This window comes from Miniopterus natalensis, chromosome 2 (assembly GCF_054644295.1).
Source record: "Miniopterus natalensis isolate mMinNat1 chromosome 2, mMinNat1.hap1, whole genome shotgun sequence".
In the NCBI taxonomy this organism is placed as follows: Eukaryota; Metazoa; Chordata; class Mammalia; order Chiroptera; family Miniopteridae; genus Miniopterus; species Miniopterus natalensis.
The window spans coordinates 157,320,079-157,340,096 of NC_142082.1; the positions used below are offsets into that span (position 1 = coordinate 157,320,079).

At 36.2% G+C, this 20,018-nt stretch overlaps 1 protein-coding gene across 7 annotated transcripts in view; it reads left to right on the forward strand.

The window, feature by feature from the left end:
• Window positions 1-20,018, forward strand: part of SOX5 (SRY-box transcription factor 5) — an 898,547-nt gene that overhangs the window by 671,556 nt on the left and 206,973 nt on the right. For all 7 annotated transcript variants that reach the window (XM_016197392.2, XM_087814757.1, XM_016197390.2 and 4 more), the window contains one exon: window positions 19,617-19,703. In XM_016197392.2, the coding sequence (XP_016052878.1) occupies window positions 19,617-19,703 (87 nt within the window). The remainder of the gene's footprint in view (window positions 1-19,616; window positions 19,704-20,018) is intronic.

Here is a 20,018-nt window from a genome sequence, read left to right on the forward strand (position 1 = left end):
AAGCACTATAAAATAAAGGAAATGTATAGAAATTGACTGGAAAAGATAGTAGGGCTATATTGCATTGGAGAGCATGTCAAAGAAGGCCTTTCTAAAAAGGTGAAATACGAGTTAAGATGTGAATGAGAGGAGTCAGTCATGTGAAGTTTTTGGAGCACAGTGTCTGAAATAAAGTGAACAGAACTCAAAGTGGAAACACAGAAGCGAGGGTGAACTTCGCTAGTTGGAGAAGTATAAAGACGGCCACAGAGGCTAGTGCACTGTGGGAAGGGCAGAAGAAAATGACTGGAGAAATTGCTTATAGAGCTCTCTAGGCTTCGGTAAGATGTTTGAATTTTATTCTGTTCCAAAGCAATCAGGGATATCCTTAAGAACTCAAAAATCATCACCTGCAGGAGGTCAGATGGGCGTTGCATTATGTGTAGTCAATTCTGTGTTCAGTACGTCACCTATCATTACTATCAGTGGCCTGTTGAGTCAGTAGGGTTACTGGTTAAGAGAGCAAACTTTGAAATCAAACAAACAGGCATGAGTTTGAATCCTGGCTTATTTCCGCACTAGCTGTGTGTCCTTGGGAAACGACTTAACATTTCTAAGCCTCAATTCCCTCTGTAAAATAGATGATAATAATGGTACCAAACTCTTAAGGTTGCTCTAAGAATTAAATGAGACAATTACATAAACTACAGTGCTATGCATGGTACATAGTGAAGTCAATTATTAATGACTTCATCATGGTACTTAGAGCATTTGTTTAATTGATTTGGGGTTACAAGTTTGTGTCTTTGCTCTTGTTATTTTTATTATTTAAGTCATACAGGTGTTTCATAGCCATCACCAGTGCAGAATCTGTTATAAGGCGAATTTCATTTTGCAGGCACACAAAAGGAGACAGATAGCTGAAATTGGCATATTTTAAAAGAGTATCACTGGGGAAATCTTCCTATAAAATGATGGATTCAGACTAACGATGTATCCCAGAAACATTTACTTTCAGCAGTTAAATATTTAACCATGTAGATTGTATAATCCTTCTCCATTCAAAATTCCCCACTTAGTTGGCATCATTTTCCAGCATTAATTTTTTTCTTCAGAAAAAATGACCTAAACAATAAGACTCAGTGTAAGAATAGAGGACTCCTCAATTCAGAGTTGCTCTTTTTTTAGGGTGAAGCATCTCTCACCTGCCTTTACTTTCTGTCTTTGCTATGCCAATACTATCAGAGTAGAATTATAATAGTAGTCAAACACTAATAATTTGCCATGATTTTAAATCTGTGAGAAAAAGAAAAATACATAAAAGCTATTTTTCAATCCCAGACTTTCATATTATTCCAGACTTTGAACAAAACTCATTAGCGAAATATCCTGGCTAATTCCACTTCTAATTTTAGCAAGACACGTGCAGGACTGAAGTTTTGGTGGTGTCTTTCCCCTGCCATTGCCCAGGTATAGGGCCCGCGTCAAAGCGTCAGTTTGCTTTAGAAACCATATATGGAAACCCACAGTTAACTACTTGGAGTCGTTTGTTCTAGAATACGGCTTAACAAGAAAATTGTTCTGCTTCCAGGCCTGTATTTACAACGGCAGTAAATGGGTAAAATGATGGTGATGGAGATAACGGTGATGCTGAGATGCTGATAGCAGACGTATCCTCTAGTGCACACTTGGAGCGTTAGACACTCATAGCCTGCGTCTGTGTGTCTGTCTTTCTCTCTCTTTCTCCCTGTAAGGCAAGCAGGCATCATAACTTCATATTTAAAAAATGAACAAACTAAAACTACTGACTAGCTTGGCTAAGGCCACTTGTGAGTAAAAAACAGAACCAAGATTCAAATCTAATTCTGACTCTAAATTTTTCCTCTTATGCCACCTTTGATAAAGCACTGAAACTAACTTTATCAGCTACCTGCAAATGTCAGCCTTATTCTACGTGATTCTCATTAACATTTTCATGTTTATAGTGAAATTTAGGTTTCATATTGGTTTTCATAGCTGGCATCTTTTTTTCCCCAAAACCTGATAAAATATAAAAAACTCAGGTATTGTTTGTTTCCTTTTTTAAAAGATCAGCAACAAGTCCTAACTTAGTGAGTGTCCTGGTAATAGTGAAAGGACTACACGGGGTCTTTATAGTTACAATTTATAGTTTTGTTTATCAGAATGGATTCTGTTCCTCTTATCCATACTGCCGTGGGATTTGGTGAACAAATTATTTCTAGTCACGGAGAGGAGACCATAAATTAGAAGCGTTTATGCATTTAGATATAATAACCAAAATAGTGATGTTTAACACTTTTAGCTAGAATGAATAATGATTTAAAGGAAACCCATGGTAGAATTCAGAATGTTGAGTGTATCACACTCCTGAGCCGCAGAAATAAGATTAGAACTCTCTATTAGAATAGCCTTTCTGCTACATTTGCTTTGCTAATAGCTAAACATAAGTGTTCAATAAATGAGGACTGATTTTATTATTAATAAGCCCTCCAAACATGTAAAATTCTTGCAAGGACTGATTTGCTTGAAGAAGCCAAAGGTTGTTGCGAGCTCTGTTACTCACTGAACCGCTTGACATTTGGTTATTTGAGCAGTAAATTACTTACAAAGATGAAGGCGAGGAGGAGGGGGGGAGGAGAGCACAGGTGACGAACATCTAAAAATACTGTACTGAGACCCTTTACTTAGTGAAAGTCATTCAACGCCCCAATAGCCCTATATGCTAGGCCTATCAGGTTGTACTAATTTTTCAGATGAGGATACTGAGGCACAGGAGGTTAAGTAATTTTACAAGATGTCTAAGCTTGTAAATGGAGGTGGCAGACTCTGACTACAAAGTCCCTGTTCTTAACAACTACAAATAGGATTTTGCATGAATTAAAAAGAATTATATGCGAAGCACTTAAAGTTAACACCACTTAAGCATCGCATCAGTTAGTAGTTAGTAGTATTACTCTCGTTTAGCTATTTTAGTACTACAATAGATAACTATATATAAAGTTTTCATTGTAGGTTTAGAGGATACTTTCTCTCTACTTTTAATGACAGATTTTTTAAAACAAGACCACCAAATATGTAAAGCTGTAAGTGATTTTGCAAATTATTGGTTATTCTTAGTTTTAGTGAGCTTTGTTATTAAATGTTGATTTGCCTTTCATATAATGCAGTGGGTGTCGCTTAGAATTCTAGAAGGAATCTGCATTAGTGACTTTAAAGGTAAAAGGCCTCAGTGGCGAAGATAAGGTTAGACTGTGTAAAACATCGGTCAATACCAAACATGGAGTAAAAATGAAAGGCCAAAGATTAAGGCATCAAAAAAAGCAAAACAAAACTCCTTAATAATTACTTGATAATTTTACCATTTCTGTTATCGCATTTATTAAGCTGGAAAGTACTCATTCAGGAATTTCAATTTCATAGAGCTATAGGAAATTGACTCGAAATTCTATTTCTATTTTTTTATTTTTATATATCGAAACCACTTTGTATGATGGCAGGGATTCAAATATGCCAGAAAGGAACTCTAGGTCTCCTTGAACTTTGAGGGAGATGTACATTTTGGAAAAGGCGGAGGCCCACATTTGGATAAATTTATACGTGCCCCTCAAATCTGGGTGCTAGTCTGAACTGCCAAACTTCAGAATCTTCACGTTTAATATACCAAAGTGCGTTAAAACAGCCTATTAGTATAAGGAGTATTTTTGAAACTGTTGACATTTGGCTACTGTTCTTTCATCCACTGTTCTGCAGTCTTGACAGAAACTTGGTTTCACTTGCAGAGGGAAAGTGAAAGACAGAGCAAGGTGTCTATATGAAATGCCCCGGAGAGAGGCAGAGCTCCCGTAAGGCAGCATTTAGGCATTGAGTGTGACACTGCATTAACCTTTTTAATGGACGTATGTAATAAAGTGACATGTAAATGGAGCACAAGGGGAGATATGACACTATATCTGGAAAAAGATAAAACAGCTGGTGGAATACTGGGCTATTATGGCAGTTTGCAAACCTTGGGTAAACTCAGTCAGCGGTTGTATAATTGGTTATTCAATCCCAACCCTTGTTCACAGCTCAAAGCCAGGAACACTGAGACCTGCTGCCAATTTGAGTGAATATAGCGACTGTACTCGGCCGGGGCCTAGCACTGGAGCCAGGCCTTTTCCTGTGGGCTGGTTTCCACCATGTCTGGGACTGGCTCGGTGACAGTGGGCCTTTTGTTGTGAAAGGCTGGCTGGGACTCCCCTCCTTTGCAAAATGTCTAACAGCTACACAAATATAAGAAAATAGGAAAAGGGACTTACTGTAGCTTTTCTCTTAGTAAGTTAATGTGGAATTATTAGTTTTTCCTTTCTTTTCTATCGTTTTTTTTTTTTTTTTGCTCCTTTTTTGGGAAAGTCTGAGTTAAGTAAATAAACTTAAAGAGCGATTAAAAAAGCCTGCTTTTGGGTAAGAACTGAACCTTGGTAGTCCCTGATTAGAATATGATATGTATGGAGAACTTTATAGTAATTCGATTCACAAAAATGGGTTTCTGAACAAGGTATTTTTACTTGCCCCCCCCCCCCTTTCTCGGATCAAAGTTCATGTGCTGAGAGCATTGTTTTTACTCAATATCTCCTCCACGACTGAAAGATACAGCATGTTTATAAATCTGTTATGTATTTCACTTTATGAAACAAGTACCCCACCTTCTCTGCCCAAACAGACTGGACAGAGGCCAACAGACTAACCACTTACTGTTTCTAGTCTAGTAAAATTTGAGAAATAAATCAATGAAGATTTTGATTTGAGCGTGTGGTATAAAGAATGCCCAGTCTTAATACAGTGCCCAATTCATAAAGGAATCTGTAACGAGCGTGTAGTATTTGCCAGTTAGGTGCTGCTTACTGATAGGGTGACAGTTCCCAGCTGCAATCAATTACGATTCCATTATTTCTGTTGTTTAAACATACTGAGGAGCACCAGTTCAGGGGGTTTCATAAAACGCATCTAAGTTCCAAAACAAAGTAAAGAGCATGTTAAAAAAGAAAACACCGAATAGATTCTGAGCTGAGAATTTTTTCCGAGCGTATTTATAATCCGTTCGCCACCCCCTCCCTCCCCTGATTCCACCTCACACACCCAGCATTTATAAAGTCACACACACAACACATAGTGTTTGATTTAATGCAGGGTTGCAATTCAATCAAGAGACTGCTGAGGTCATATAATATAAATGGCTACAGTACTTCTTGGCTCAGCTATAGCCTTGATCATTCAGGGCTTTGTTTTCATTAATTGAGTAGCCTCCTGCTGGGAGGAGCTCCTAAATATTTTGGACTATATGTCACTAAAAGGAATCTGGAGTCTAGAGGGTGGGGGGGAGGGGGGAGGAGGTAAGTTTCACCCACCATGGATAAAAGAAAAGGAAAGAGCTTGTTCTGAAACCAGGACAGGACAAAGGCAAAAGAAGCAAATTGTTTTTGAATAGAAAATTAATCATTGACAAGGCACTGGCTATTGTGAGACAAACATAAAAATAGAGGGAGCATTTAACTTGAAATATATGAGAAAAGGCACTAGAGAAACTCCAACAGAGGCCTTTAATGGGAAATACAGCTGGCCATCTCATTACAGCACATCCCTGGGAGCCAAGTGTTATGAGCATTAGTAAGAAGGTGGTATTTATAAAAAAAAAAATTTATTATAATCAAGCTTAATGTATTTGAGGCTTAATAAAAGTATTGTGTGGAGGTAGTGAGTATCATGGCATCATAGAGACCTCTTAGTATTGGATTGTTCCTAAGTATTGTATTTTATAATACTGATCCCTGGAGGCCTTTCCTTCCTGATGGGAAAATAGGAACTTGTATTGGTAAAGAGATCATAGAATTGGAGGCCACTCCTATTAACCCCAGAAAATATAATTCGACATATGTGTCATCATCTTAATCTCCCAAATATTTGTCTAGATTATATTATAATACAATATCGCATATAGCAAACCAACGTCTCCCCAAGGTCGCCGTTTGTAATTTAGTAAATTGTAGGTGTCCAACTGGAGAGCCTTAGCTGCTGCTGAAGAGTGAATGCTTGAGATGCCTCATTAACTTAATGTAGGTAAGAGGCTGCTGGGCTTAAAGGATTTGATGGTAGCCCCATAGAGAACTACCTAAATGTAATTCAGATAGTGTGGAATCAACTTTTTTCCCTATTATTTTTTCCCCCTCCACGCTGTGAACCCTCGCTGATCATTATTTTTTAGGCAGTGTATGTGTCACAACAAAAACAGAAATGCTGAGATGTGTATGAAAACAAGAGTTTCAATTAAACTCAAATCAAGTATCTTCTAAAGGTGTTGGTGTTTCGTTTTTATACAGCTTCATCTGGCACAGAGTTTCTCACATGTTTGGAGAGTTGGCTTTGCTGCTTTATAATTTTTAGGGTGCTGCGCTGCAAGCTTGGAACAATTTGCTGAGAAGAAGAGAGAGAGAAATGAATAAGCCAGTTTTTACAGCTAGAATTATGGACTAAAAAAAAATGACACCTATTGTAGAATAGGAAAACCTGTTAGATTATGTATTGAATGTAATTTGTAAATTTCAGAAATTTCTGTATAAATAATTTAATCCCCTCATTAAACAAGTAATTTCTCTCCTTTCCTTTGGTAGCTCCCATGGAACCATGATGTTTTCCTTCCTCTCTTTAGAAATGGAACTCCTTTATGTTTCATTTCATGAGCATATATTTTAAGTAGATAATGCTTCTATAAAGATCAATTGTGCTTACTGCAAATTTATTGCAATGACTTACAAGTTTAGTTTACCAGTTTTTTTGCAATACATTATTTGCTTTCTGCAAATAAAGACTATGGGCAGCTACCATATTTGGAATGATTTATTTGGAATGCTTGTTATTTAACGGATGATTCAACTCCAATTATTAGAATACCTTTATAAAAATGATTAAGTATATGTTTCTAGTTCATCATAATTGTTAACAATGTTTCATGTGAATCTTCTTCCTGGAAGAAGTAAGAGATTTTTTCCAAGTAGTGGAAGTCCGCGAAGCCTTTTGGAAACCATCTTCTCCAGTATTTATGCCTGTGTTCACTTGGGGGGGAGAACTAATGTCTTGTAACAGAGACCGCACAGGCTTCCACATACTGCACTGCACCCTTGGTGAGAACCGAGATAGCAGGTTCCTGGGGCTTTTCATATGTCTCAGGGAAAATTTTCAGAGGTGTGAACACTTTTGAAGTTCTAGCATGTGGAACACAGAGCTTTGTGGCTTTTGAAAGACCATTCCCAAGTTTGTATAAGCTTGCTCTCTGACCCCTGGGTCAGAAAGTTGGGTGGCCTGTCGTTTTACTGGATTCATTCATTCTTTTTTAAGAAACATTGGCTTATATATTAATTTTTTAACTGCTAATACTTCATTGTGCTCCACCCAAATCCCTAGGCTATTTTAAATAAACATTTTTACCTTTAAAAAAAATTATCCTTTTAATCAGCAAATCATTGAGAAAGCATGGGATACACACTACAGTATTGCAAACACCCCTCGAGCCCTTCCGGCCCCCACTCCCTTTTTATCCTCAGATACATTTCTAATGGGATGAGTTCAAATTGTAAATGAATATTAAATGTTAATAATACTGAATATATGTATATGTGAGTGAGAAAGATCTACGTGCGATCTCTATCATGTATTACATATTTAAGAGTGGGGTTTTTCAATAATTACTTCTGGAAAGCTAAGCGCAGGAGAAAGAAGGGATATTTAACCGACTCTCATTTGCACTCTTCATTCTATCCCCAGATATTTCTTAATCCTTTCAAATGTTGATGTATCGCATTTTCCTCTCAGTGACTAGATGTAAGACATAATTCTAGAGATGTTACTAACTGATGTTTTACAGAAAGAGCCCTGGCTGGGTGGCTCGGTTGGTCGGAGCATCATCCGTACACCGAAAGGTTTCAGGTTCAATTCCCATTAGGGCACATCCCTAGGTTGTGGGTTTGTGGGTTTGACAGATGTTTCTCTCTCACACACTCACGTTGGTGTTTCTTCTCTCTCTCTCTCTCCAAATCAATAACAATCATATCCTTAGGTGAGGATTGGATAGATAAAGAGTAAGAACCAAAGGCTGCTATGCTGCATGTTAATTATATTCAAGGTATAGATTATTTTATTTTCTACCATTCATTAATACCCTTCCTAGGGTAAGTAATTTGTTGTCCTGCCATTCCTTGAAATTAATGATGAGGGTATTATCCCATTCATTCTCCTCCTGTTTACCAAATTACTTGTAACATTCATTTGCCATTTTTTTCTGCCTCAGTTCTCAGCCATTCAAAGAGGATACCCTTGTCATTTGTCTGGCATCTCGGGAGTTTCTTTTTTCTGTTTGCCACTGACAGAAACATAGGGGTGTGGTACATTACAATGAAAAATGTATATGTATTTCTAGCATGACTCGTAGTCCCTAGTTTGAGATTTTTAAACAAAATTTTTGTTTACAATACTCCAATAGTAATTTTTCACTTTTTTCACTTTTTAATAAATAAAAAAATATGAGCTCCTGGTAGTTTGTTATTGCATTTTACTGTGACTTTTAAAATTTTGGTATGCTGTATTTCACTGACTTGTAAAATAGAAATGTATTTGAATATATTTGAATTTTTGAATTTTTTTAGTTGGTAACGTTTAAATTATCACTTAAGTGACACTGTAGTGTTAATAAAATTATTTTACCTTTCTAAGAATTTAGTCAATTCTACTTCAGGCATGGTTCACTTGAAAACCATTTTTAACTCAAATTTCTGAAGATTTAATAAAATGTTTCTATCCATATTTTTATATGCAGAATCAGTGTTTATTTGACCAAAATATTAGTTTAGGTCTTGGGGAAATGCAGATTCCTGGGATTCAACCAAGACATGGAGACCCAGACTCTCCAGGGGCCCTGGAAATTTGCCTTTTAAGGACGCTTGCTTAGTACTATTAACTCTAGGTGGATTAGGGTCCACTTCTGTTTAGCTCTTGTTAACATGCCCCGTGCCAAGAAAAATACCTTTAATTTAACTTTATATTGCTAGCATGATCTGATTCACATTATTTTTCTAATTATGGACAAGGTGATAAATTGGTCCTACTTTGGGAAATTATTGCCTATTAGGATTTTTTTATAGCAGGTTCGGTTGATAAACAGAAAGCTATTTTAGAACTCTTTATGGTCATACAGTGATAGTGGCTTTTAGAAACAATCCATCAGCATATTTATTTACTTTAATAATTCAGGAAAGGCATTGCCCTCTTTACTTTTACTTCAACAAACGAAACAATAGGACAGCAACTCAGGGACACTAGTTATTTATGTCAAAGGTTTAGTGTCTGATCACTGTTAGTCTATCCATCCTTCCAGGAGATGGCGAGCTACTTGAGGGGCAGTGGCCATGTGACAGTGCCTGTCACAGTGCCACAGCAGCAGCTTAATAGATCATTGTTAGATAAATTAATGAACAGGGTCTGATGTCTCCCCATCTTGTGTGTGTGCATGCATGTGTGTGGATCGTACAAGATAAAGAAAATGGCAGTATCCATACATGACACTAAAAATAAAGATAGCAGTTTTGTACATCCATTCAATTCACAAATTAAATGAATAGACCAATAGATTGTGCATGCCCAGTTTTATACCTGCTGCGTTTAACCTTGAGAGTTGTAAGTCTCTGGTCATATAGGAAAAGTAAAACCAAACTATACTTTTCTCTTTTTCTATTTATTCAGATGTTTTTCTTTTTTTGTTTGCTTTCTTTTTATTTTCTTTCATTTGTTCTTTCTTAAATGAAAATGATTTTTAAAGAGAACTTTTATTGGTTCCTTTTTTTAAATTTTTTTTTTGCTGTTCTGACTTTTGGGGATCACAGCAGCGAACACACAACTGTAGGTTGCAGTGTTGCCTAGATTGTGTCTAAGCTTGTGAACATTAAATGCCTTTTTGCCCAAAAAAAACCCTATTGTATTTTCTCATCTAAAATTACTCTAAAAATGACACAATCCAAAAATCCATGAAAGGTTATGAGAGAGATAACAAGTTGTTAAGGCAGATGGACTACTTTGGTTTAGAAGGATATGTGCAAATTTAGATATATGATTTTAAGCAAATTGGAGGATATATTTTTTTTAATTTTAAAATCTGATATGTCGTGAACATAAAAATATAATTTGAATTATAAGTAGCTTGTTTCAGCTCAAGTGTTCAACTACCTGCATATCACCATCTCACAATCCCTGACTTATCATATGAATCATGTCAGTTTTTATTGTTCATATCTTTTCAGGCATCTGGCAAGCTGAGATTGCGATTTGTTTTCACATATGTTGTGATAGAGACGATCCAGGATGTGTAGTGCTTTAGCATCAGGCTGTATGCGCTTTAATTCTCACTTCCAGTGGTAAAACATTCTGTCATATTTTTAAAGTATTGGAATTCTTATTCTAATGTATGTTAAGTGGTTTTCTATTTCTATGCTTTTTGTATCTTCTTTATCATCTCTACTACCCACTTTTACAATTTTAAACAACAAAAATTGTACAAATATCGTCATTAATTCTCATTTTCAGCGTTGTCTAGATATCTAATTAAATGGATAATTATGTTGATACTCTTTTTTTAGAAGGATAATTGCTTCATTTATAATTCAAAGACATATTTAGGTAATTTTTTCTTAAATATATCAATAAGCATATATAATTTGCTTGGAACTATGCAGTCTAATCTTTACTAAGCAATGATATGTTTAATCTATCTTAAACTTTTCCTATTTGTTTATATATAGGGTATCCCCAAAAATGTATACACACACTTTGAATAATTCTAAAGGCAGTGTTTCTTAAAATATATTTTATTTTCAAAATTGAACTATCACCTGCTAAAGTGTCTACATTTTGGGGGACACCCTGTGTTTGTCTTGCGAAGTTAAAACTTTAAAAAGATATGCCTTATTCTCATATACCTTTTGCTATAATTTAGTTCTTATAGATTGTCTTCTATTTTTCTTTCTTGCTCTATCCCACCTATGTACAGTTGAGAAAATAGTATTTCAAATAAAATCATATGGAAATTCACAGATTTATTACAATCTGTCTCTGAGAAAGTTGGTTATTTGATGGATGACATAGTAAAAATAGTCACAAAAATATTTTATGAGCAATATTTCCACTTACTTAAGTTGACTATTATTGCTACATCATGAACATCTTCCTCCCAATTTTCTTTCCATCAAATTGCTTCTTCTTTACTATTCTACCCCTCTTGCTGTACTCACCCCTTTTTCCTCCTACTCTCCACTCTAAACCCTCTCATTGTAACTAATGGCAATAACTTAATTCACATTTCCCCACCCACACTCTGCTAACATCATAAATTATTCGGATACAAATGGACAGTATTCATTAGCTGTGCACTTTACTGAAAGATCTTTACACAGGAGTGCCGCACGCTCCCATTTTTATTAAAAGTTAAAATGCTTTTGCTGTCATGGGGGTTGGGGTGAGTTAGGGATGATAGAGGACAGGGCTACAGTGCTAATAAATAAAAATAATAACTATTACCGTTGGCTGAGTGACCCTGGGAAAAGAGCACTACAAAGCTATTTGTTGTTCCCTTTCACTTGTCAACAGCACTGACTTAAAAGCTTTAGCCATTGTTGAGGGCCTGATAGAACCTTTGAAAAGTTAGAAGGATAACTGTAAAAAACAAAAAAAATCAGGCAAAGGCCCTGGTCAGTGTGGTTTGGTTTTTAGAGCATCGTCCTGTGCACCAAAGGGTTGTGGGTTCGATTCCCAATCAGGGTGAGGCAGTTGATGGATGTTTCTCTGTCTCTCTGTTCCCTCTTCCTTCCCCTCTCTCTCTAGAATCAATGAAAACATGTCCTTGGGTAGGATTAAAAAAAAATCAGGCAAAGATTAGTTGAGTATATTTTTATGTCTGTGTTGTTTTGAGGCAATTCATACATTAACCCAAAGGCAGTGACAAATGTGCTTGTCCCTCAGACTGCTACATCTCTTTCTATTTCGTCTTTATTGACATGAACCAACTGAGAAAGTCCTAAGAATCATAGATAACCAATGACACTAAAGGTTGATGGCCATTATCATAAAAATGTATAGAGATAGAACTATTACTCTTTGAGGAGGCTTTTAATTTCTCGACAGCTTTAGTGATGGGCAAAGTGAAACATGTATATATTTCTTTCATTTAACTTTTGAAATAGTTTTTTTGGGTTGTTGTAATATCAGTCAGCATTTTTAAGTGTTACTGCGTGCCTAGCATTGTTTTAGGCACTTTACATAAATTAGCTCATTTAATTCTTTTGACAATCATATGAGATAAATGCAGTTATCGTTCCCTTACAGATGAATAGGTTGAACCAGTGGTTAAATTATTTGCCAAAGGTCATAAAACTAGTAAGTGATAGAGTCAAGTTGTATGACGTTAAATCATTATTTTTTTATATTTAGTAGCAAAACATGAAAGATTTTGTGCATGAGAATAACTCTATGCAATTACTTTTTGAAATGCTGCCCTCAAATTACTTACATTATTTTTGCTGGAATCTAATATTTCAAACAAGAACAAACCAAAGTGTTGTAGTCTGTACAAGAAAATATACTTGTTTTCTGAGTAATGGAGTGGATAAAACTGTGAGAGTTTCATAAGTCTATCTCTTCATGGCAGTTTTTTTGTGTAGAAAGTATAGAGCCATCTTGCGAGGAGCACTCCCAAGGTTATTCATATGTACCAATCATACTGTGTTGACTATGGCCTATTTAATCATGTGATAGTCTTCTAAAATGTGATATAAGATTGGGTATAATTGAATAGGTATGTAATAGTTTCAGTTTTTGCAAGGAGAAAAATTAAGCCTGTGAGTAATGATTTAGATATTGTAATAATCCAAAAACATATTTCATATTAAAAATTTCAGAACTTGCGTCAGCAGGCCAGACAACTTTTTTTTTTCTGGCACTACAAAGAGTAAAGTATTTCTAGAACTTAATTCACTTCAAGATAATCACATATAAAAAGGAGCTTATTGAATCCTAATGCTTTGGTATTTCAGATGTGTTTCTGTTGTGTGTTGTGGTATGTGTTATTTTTTTAACATTTCCTAGAAGAACTTGACATTTCCAGTGGCAGACTAGCTGGAGTGCTTGGCTAATGGGACTGTTCCAAGGCCTTCTGGTCTCCATTGCACAAATAACTTCCCAGATATGTAAAAGTTTTTACATGACTTCTATTGCATTGTTTAATATTTGCCCCGAAATGTTTTCTAGACAAGCAGCTATTGTCAACAGGAATTGAATTCTTACTGACATTTGATTTCCACATTTGGTTCAATCTTTCCCTCTGAAAAAAAATTCAGTTATTTAATCATTAAATATCAACCTATTGAATTGTGATTAACTTTTTAAAGAAAAATGCATTTGGCCAAGTGCACTAAATTGCATTTATTCTTCAGTTTTCTGGGGGCCATCAACTGAAAGCTTGTAGGGGAGACTGTTGAGTTAACACTACCTAATTCTAACAGAGATTAAGGATTCAGACCACTTGTCATATAACTATTGTCTAAAACTAGATGAGGTGGGTGAATAAAACTGGACTAGCATTTCATTGTTGAAAAGTTTGACTCTTTTTTAAAAGAACTTGTTGTATATCATATATTGAAAAAGATCACTGCATTAGGAGTTAGGCTTCAACTTCTGCCTTTATTATTAATTAGGTTTTTGATCTTCAGAAAGTTTTAACCTTAATTTTCAATTTTCAGTCTGTAAAATGAAGAGTTGGGTCTAAACCAACTATTAGCAAATTGTATTGAGCAAAACAGTCATCTCTTAATGCTAATTTGCTTGGTCAAATATTTGAATAATACTATATAATCCATTACTCAAAGATTGACAGTCAGTTAGGACATAAGAAGATCTAAATCTTGTAGAAAAGAAATGTAAATATGTTTAATGTTAATTAGATTTACATGATAATGGAATGCTTACTTTGTCTGTTTTAGTTTTAAGTAACCAAACAATTTATGTTCTATTTATGTCCAGTATGTGTCTTAGTAAATTACTTTTATGAAATGCTTATTATCTAAATGATATCTAAGAATCTTCTCAAATTTAAAATTCTGATTCTATGACATGAATAATTTACATGTGCTTTTACTTCTTGACTTCAAAGAAGGTACTGGTAGATTTTGAAGTTTAGCCATAGCGTTCCTTTCAAAAGAGGACTCCCATTCCTAACCGTGCACCCTATCATATGTCAGAAATAACACAGCTTAGTCTAAGCTACAAAATTAAAATATAAACAGTGGTAGATTTGGTATGACCTAACTCCTGGGACTTTGTTTAAAAAGTCAAATATTATACATACATATTTTTTGCTTGTTTGATTTTTCAATGAGCTCTGCCACTGCAGCTCAAGGGAGATTAAGGGGAAAAACCTACATAAACACAAAGCAAAACCCTGAGCCTGTGTGTAAAGCTACTGCACTGGAGCAAATGTGGTTTAATTCTTGGCACTGGCAGCTTGTTGGAGAATTACAATATGTTGGCATGAGTCTCTAGGTCTCATTGTTCCAGATGAGGGAGTCAGTCTTAAGAGTGTTTGGCACCGAAGGGAAAAAGGAGTGAGAGTTACAGGGAATGAACAGGCCCTAAAGGGGCAGGATGCTTTTGTAACAATGGCTCGCACAGCTGGGGGGGCATTCGCTGGTGGGGATCGCCAAGGTCATGATGTGAGGAGACATATGTGAGCAAAGGGGCAGCGTGAGAAGGGAAAGCAAGTAAACATACCAAGAGTCCAGGTGGCAAAACAGGACCAAAGTAGCCCAGTTAGGGTCATATGAATATTTATATGCTGATAAGGATGTCTTTCATATCTCTTCAATTTATCTCAGTTTATTTTCTAACATTCATTTCATATTGTCTTTTAAGGTATATACATATTTGCCCTTCCTTCAAAGAGACAGATCCTTAAATTAAGAGTCCCTGGTTTTGTATTTTATCTATTCTACTTTCTGCCCAGGTGATGTCAGGCAAAGTGTCTTTTTGAGCCTTAATTTTCTCATATGCAAAATGGATGTAATAATAATATATACTACTCACAAAATTTTGTTTGGATCTGACATCATTCTGCAAATGAAATGCTATGCAAATAATAATTATTATTCCTCACGCTTATTTTAATAAAGGGAGCCCTACTATTTATTTTCACATTAGCTGCAATACTCCAATGCTTGGGAGAAGTAAATCTCAGGAAAATCTATAAAAGTTTTTAAATTAAAATTATGGTATACCTTAACATGAAAATAATGGGTCATCTAGAATTTGAACATTTGGAAATAATTAAGTACATAAACAATTCTTACCCACAGTATAAAATACGGTTCAATATGTATTTATAAAAACACAGTGCATTTTAGAAATGGAACATTTAATAGGTAACTATCTCTTTTTCTCCACAAGCACTGAAGCAGCACTTACATATCATAAATTTCACCTTACACTCACACGTGAATGAACAGGTATATCATAAATATCGGGATTTTGCCGTTTGGTCTTCTACATTTCTAATTATGAGTATTCTGTAGGATCTTTACCATTTTTAGGTTTGAAATAATGGCTGTTGGAATAACTCAGTCATTTTACGTGTCGGTCCATTGCGCTCATCGTGAGGTCCTTTCTCGCAGCTCCTTCCTGAGCTGCAATGGGAAACACACTGAGACGGTTGTAGTTGCTAGAATGCCACGCGTGGGTTTGCCTAAGGCCCTGCGCTGCGCAGTCATGCAGGTGGAGGTCAAGGGGGTAAGATGATGCCCCTTTGGTCCCTGCGAGCCAGCCAGTGTGACAGTCCCGGTGAACACCCAGATCGTTTGACTTAGAGCCCAATCGTCTCCCCACTACATGAATACATTTTTATTTCATTGTATATCTCTGCCAAACGGTCATAGATTTTCCTTAAATTGCCCAGAATTCTAAAGTGCAAAGTCACTGTGGGCCTGCCTCCGGAGCATAGAACTGCGGGAAATCTTGGCTTGTAACCCCCCATACTGCTCATAGGTGCATGTCAGGGGAATTCAGCTTACCCTTCCAAGTTTTTACTTCATCCATCCGATGGAGTTAATCATTTTGGGGCCAGGAAACTTTCCCCACACCCCTTTAGTTCTTCCGGCTGGTTGAATAATTAAAACCACCTACAGCACATTAGCAGGAGAAAATCAAATTTTAATACCCATGCGTGGGGAATTCACGTAGCATGAAACTCCCGAAGGCAGTGAGGCAAAATGAGGTTCTTATGTCATTTTGGATGAAGGAGAGGGAGGGAGGCAATTCTCAGGTAGATGAGAAAGAGCAAACATTTGGTAAAAAAAAATTTTCTCAGGGCCGCCTCGGAACAATGGGACACAAATGGGAATCTAGGGAACAGATTTTTGCTTGGACCCTCCGCATCTGCCACATTTATCATATGTGCTAAGGTATGTATGCTACAGTGTCCTTCCTGTAGCAGGATTTTCTATCTGGATCTTTTTAGGCAGGTAAAGGGGAGGTAAAGGAAACTCTGCTTGAGTTTTTGGGGCTTTCATTGTTTTCAGCTGGAAATAATCTGCTTGCCAGGGTGGCACATTCTGGGGAGATTCCCTGCAGATCCTCCCAATAACCATACTTTTCCATACTGTCCACACTTGTTTTGCAGATGAAATGAAGTAATGCTCGTGTATTAGAGCTAAGACTGAATTTCAGTAGGTTGAACTAACTCCATATTGAGCAAGTAATGATAGTTCCCTAAACTTGTGGTTTCTTAGATCATAAAACAGATGTACCCAAATCTAATTCAGAAGATTACTGTGAGGAGTTTAGATACCACATGCAAAGGACCTGGTTCACTGAGTAGCATCTAGCCCTCAATATAGTAGCCATCCTTATGATCTTGTTGTTGACAAGCAAGTTAGGAATTTGCAGGGGAAAAAATAAATAAAACTTAACTCAAGACTTAACTCTGCCCACTACATTTTGTGAAACCCCAGACAAGTCCTTTTCTTCTTTTTTAAACCTGTAAACTGTATATAACACAATCTGAGTCTTCAGGTGTTTGCTATGATTAAATGAGAGAATATAGGTAACTGCATCTAGCATAGTTCCCGGCACATGGGCTGCTCAATCAATGTTTATTGAACCTGAATTTAAAGTATATACCTCATCCCAATTGCAAATATCGGTGTCTTATTCAACCACAGATGTGACAACCACGAGTTAGATGTGTTTCTGATGTTGCATTTTTCAAATTACTTGGTCTTAAAGAAGTTACTCATTTTTCTGCGGTCTATGTTAACAGTTAGGTCCTTGTTAAAAAAAAAAGGCGGCTCTGTAGGTGAGCCTTATATCTTTATGCAAGTTAATGAAGAGGCCTGGAATGTTCTGCAGGTTTCAGAAATCTGGTGGCTGTTTCTTTAACTCTGCAACTTAGACAGAAGACTTCTGTTTCTTTATGAGCACACTACAGTGAATATTTTGTCTAGCTGCAGGGGAAAAGCTTTGTCATGGACTTTGCAGACAATAGCCTTAAAAGTAAAATGGTCTGCTTTTGGTGCCGGGAGGTTCAGGGGCCTATTGTTAGCACACAATGGATTTCTATTGCTGCATTCCTGCTTTGCAAAGGTTTGTTAGCTTTTAATGACTGACAGTACTCTATTGCAAATACCATATTGGCTGTTCCCTGTTTACATGCTTCTCAAGAATTTTTGTGGAGTGCTAGGAAAAAGAAACAGTGGTGTTTGTTTGACCCACTCTGATAAGGTTTAAAAAATAATTTCACTCGTGAAGTGTTTACTGGGAATGTAGAAACATTGGAAATCCTTGCAGAAGCACTTAAAGCTATCGTTCAAGCCTCAACAAACAGAAATGTTGGTTACAGTAAGAATATATTTAGCTCATTTTATTGCTCATATAACCATCATTTCCATTTTTAAAACAATGTGGTATAAAAAAGGGATATTTTAAGAAAAAGTAAATTTTTTAGGATATTTTCCTTAAATGTGAAAAAAATGGAAATATATACTTTGTGACAAAGAAAAAATGCATTTTACACATTCTGTAGATAAATATGCACACAGAAGTTGCTCTCTCTCTCTCTTTTTCTCTCTCTCTCTCTCTATATAAAATTTTCACCATACATACAGGCCATATAAAGCTGTAATACTTCAGCATTTTTTCACCATTTTCTTTTCCACAAATTTTTGACATCTGAAGGCAGAGCATTCCATATTGCTACAGTTTATGCCAAGGAAAATTTCACCTTCACTCTGTTGAAAACTCCACACAGGCCCAGTGATTCTGACAGCTGATGGCCGTAAGATCACGGCCTTAAGAAAAGTAGGTAGCATTAGCTAAAGCTGAGGATGAAGGTGCCTTAAAATGCATTTGATGTGGGGAAAATTAACCAGTTTCTAATAATCTTATGGTCTCCAGGCCAGACGGTCCCTTTGATAAGTTAACATGTACTCCCTTTATGCTCCTGGTAGGGGGTAGACAAATGTCTGCACAAACACAAATACACATAAACACCAATGGGGAGAATGGCAGTGTAAGTCTTAGATCCAGATAATAAGTGTGGGTATTGTTATTTAGATGGCGCATACTGGGACACTTATCTTTTAGTACACTCCATTTTCTAACTGAATGCAGTGCTAATCGCGGGATTGAAAGGCATTGTAATTGTGTACCCATCTAAATGCTGACAAGAACATACAATTACATTGTTTGGAACCGAGTTTAATGTTTGGGAGTTTTATTAGCATTTATATTTACTTATACATTAAAATTCAGACACAAAAGGAGAGGTCAAAAACATGTGATATACAGAAACAAATATCAGACTAAAGCATAACTTTGCTCTCTAAAATATGTGTGCCATGTCCCAATACAGGGCATTTTTTAAAAAAAAAAGTGACACAAATCTGAAGTAAGCAAATAATAGGTTTCCATTATAGGCATTACTGCCTCCTCTAGATTTTGCAATCTTTGTAAAGCTCCTTTTGTACCAACTTTTTTTTTTTTTTTTTAATGTTCTCGGCAAATCTTTCCACAGTGTGCTCACCACCACACGATGTTAAACACATATTATAAAGTGGATGTAATTGTAAACACACAGAGGGATATAATTACATGTAGCAGATTTAAGAGCTAATTCTTTGCCTTTTTTTTTACTTTGCATTTTATCAACATAATTATTTTTTGACTGCAGACTAACACCCTGAAATTGACAAGCATCCATTATAGCAGGAATTTATTCACCAAATTGAAAAACAATGAGCTGCAGGTTTATGTGTACCCATTGTCATAAAGAATTAGAAGGGCTTTGTTCTGCAAGAGGAAAAAGCTAATGATTTTGAAACAGCAGGTGACAAAACACATTCTGTTTTTCCTCCCCTGTTATCAGTTTGTTGATGAAGTCATTATGAACTGGGGCTGGGATAGGGATGGCCTTGTTTTTAGCAGAGAGACTTTTAATGAGCTCCATTGTAAAGATAGTCATGTTGATTTGCTTACATTTTTTTCTTTTCTTCTTTACTTAGAAACCCCCAGTATTGAAAAGCTACTATCAAAGGACTGGAAAGACAAGCTTCTTGCAATGGGATCAGGGAACTTTGGTGAAATAAAAGGTAAAATGTTTGCGATTATTTTGATCCAAAATGTATCGAAATGAAGTTAATATTTAGGAGTATGAGTGGTAGTGAAGTACTTCAGCCCCCACCCTCTTCTGCCTCTTGTGTTCCCTGTCTGTGGTGTCTCTTCTTTCTAACTTGAAAGTGGGTGTCTCAGGGTTCCTATTTTCTGTCTTTGTACCTTGTGGGATAAGTGGCATGTTGTTTTAATAGAATAGCCTCACTATATCTTTAGAAGGCTTTGGTTTTCATCATTTAAAAGAAATTAAGTGGTTTACCTTTTAAGTAGGAATGTATTTAAGCAGGGTTAAA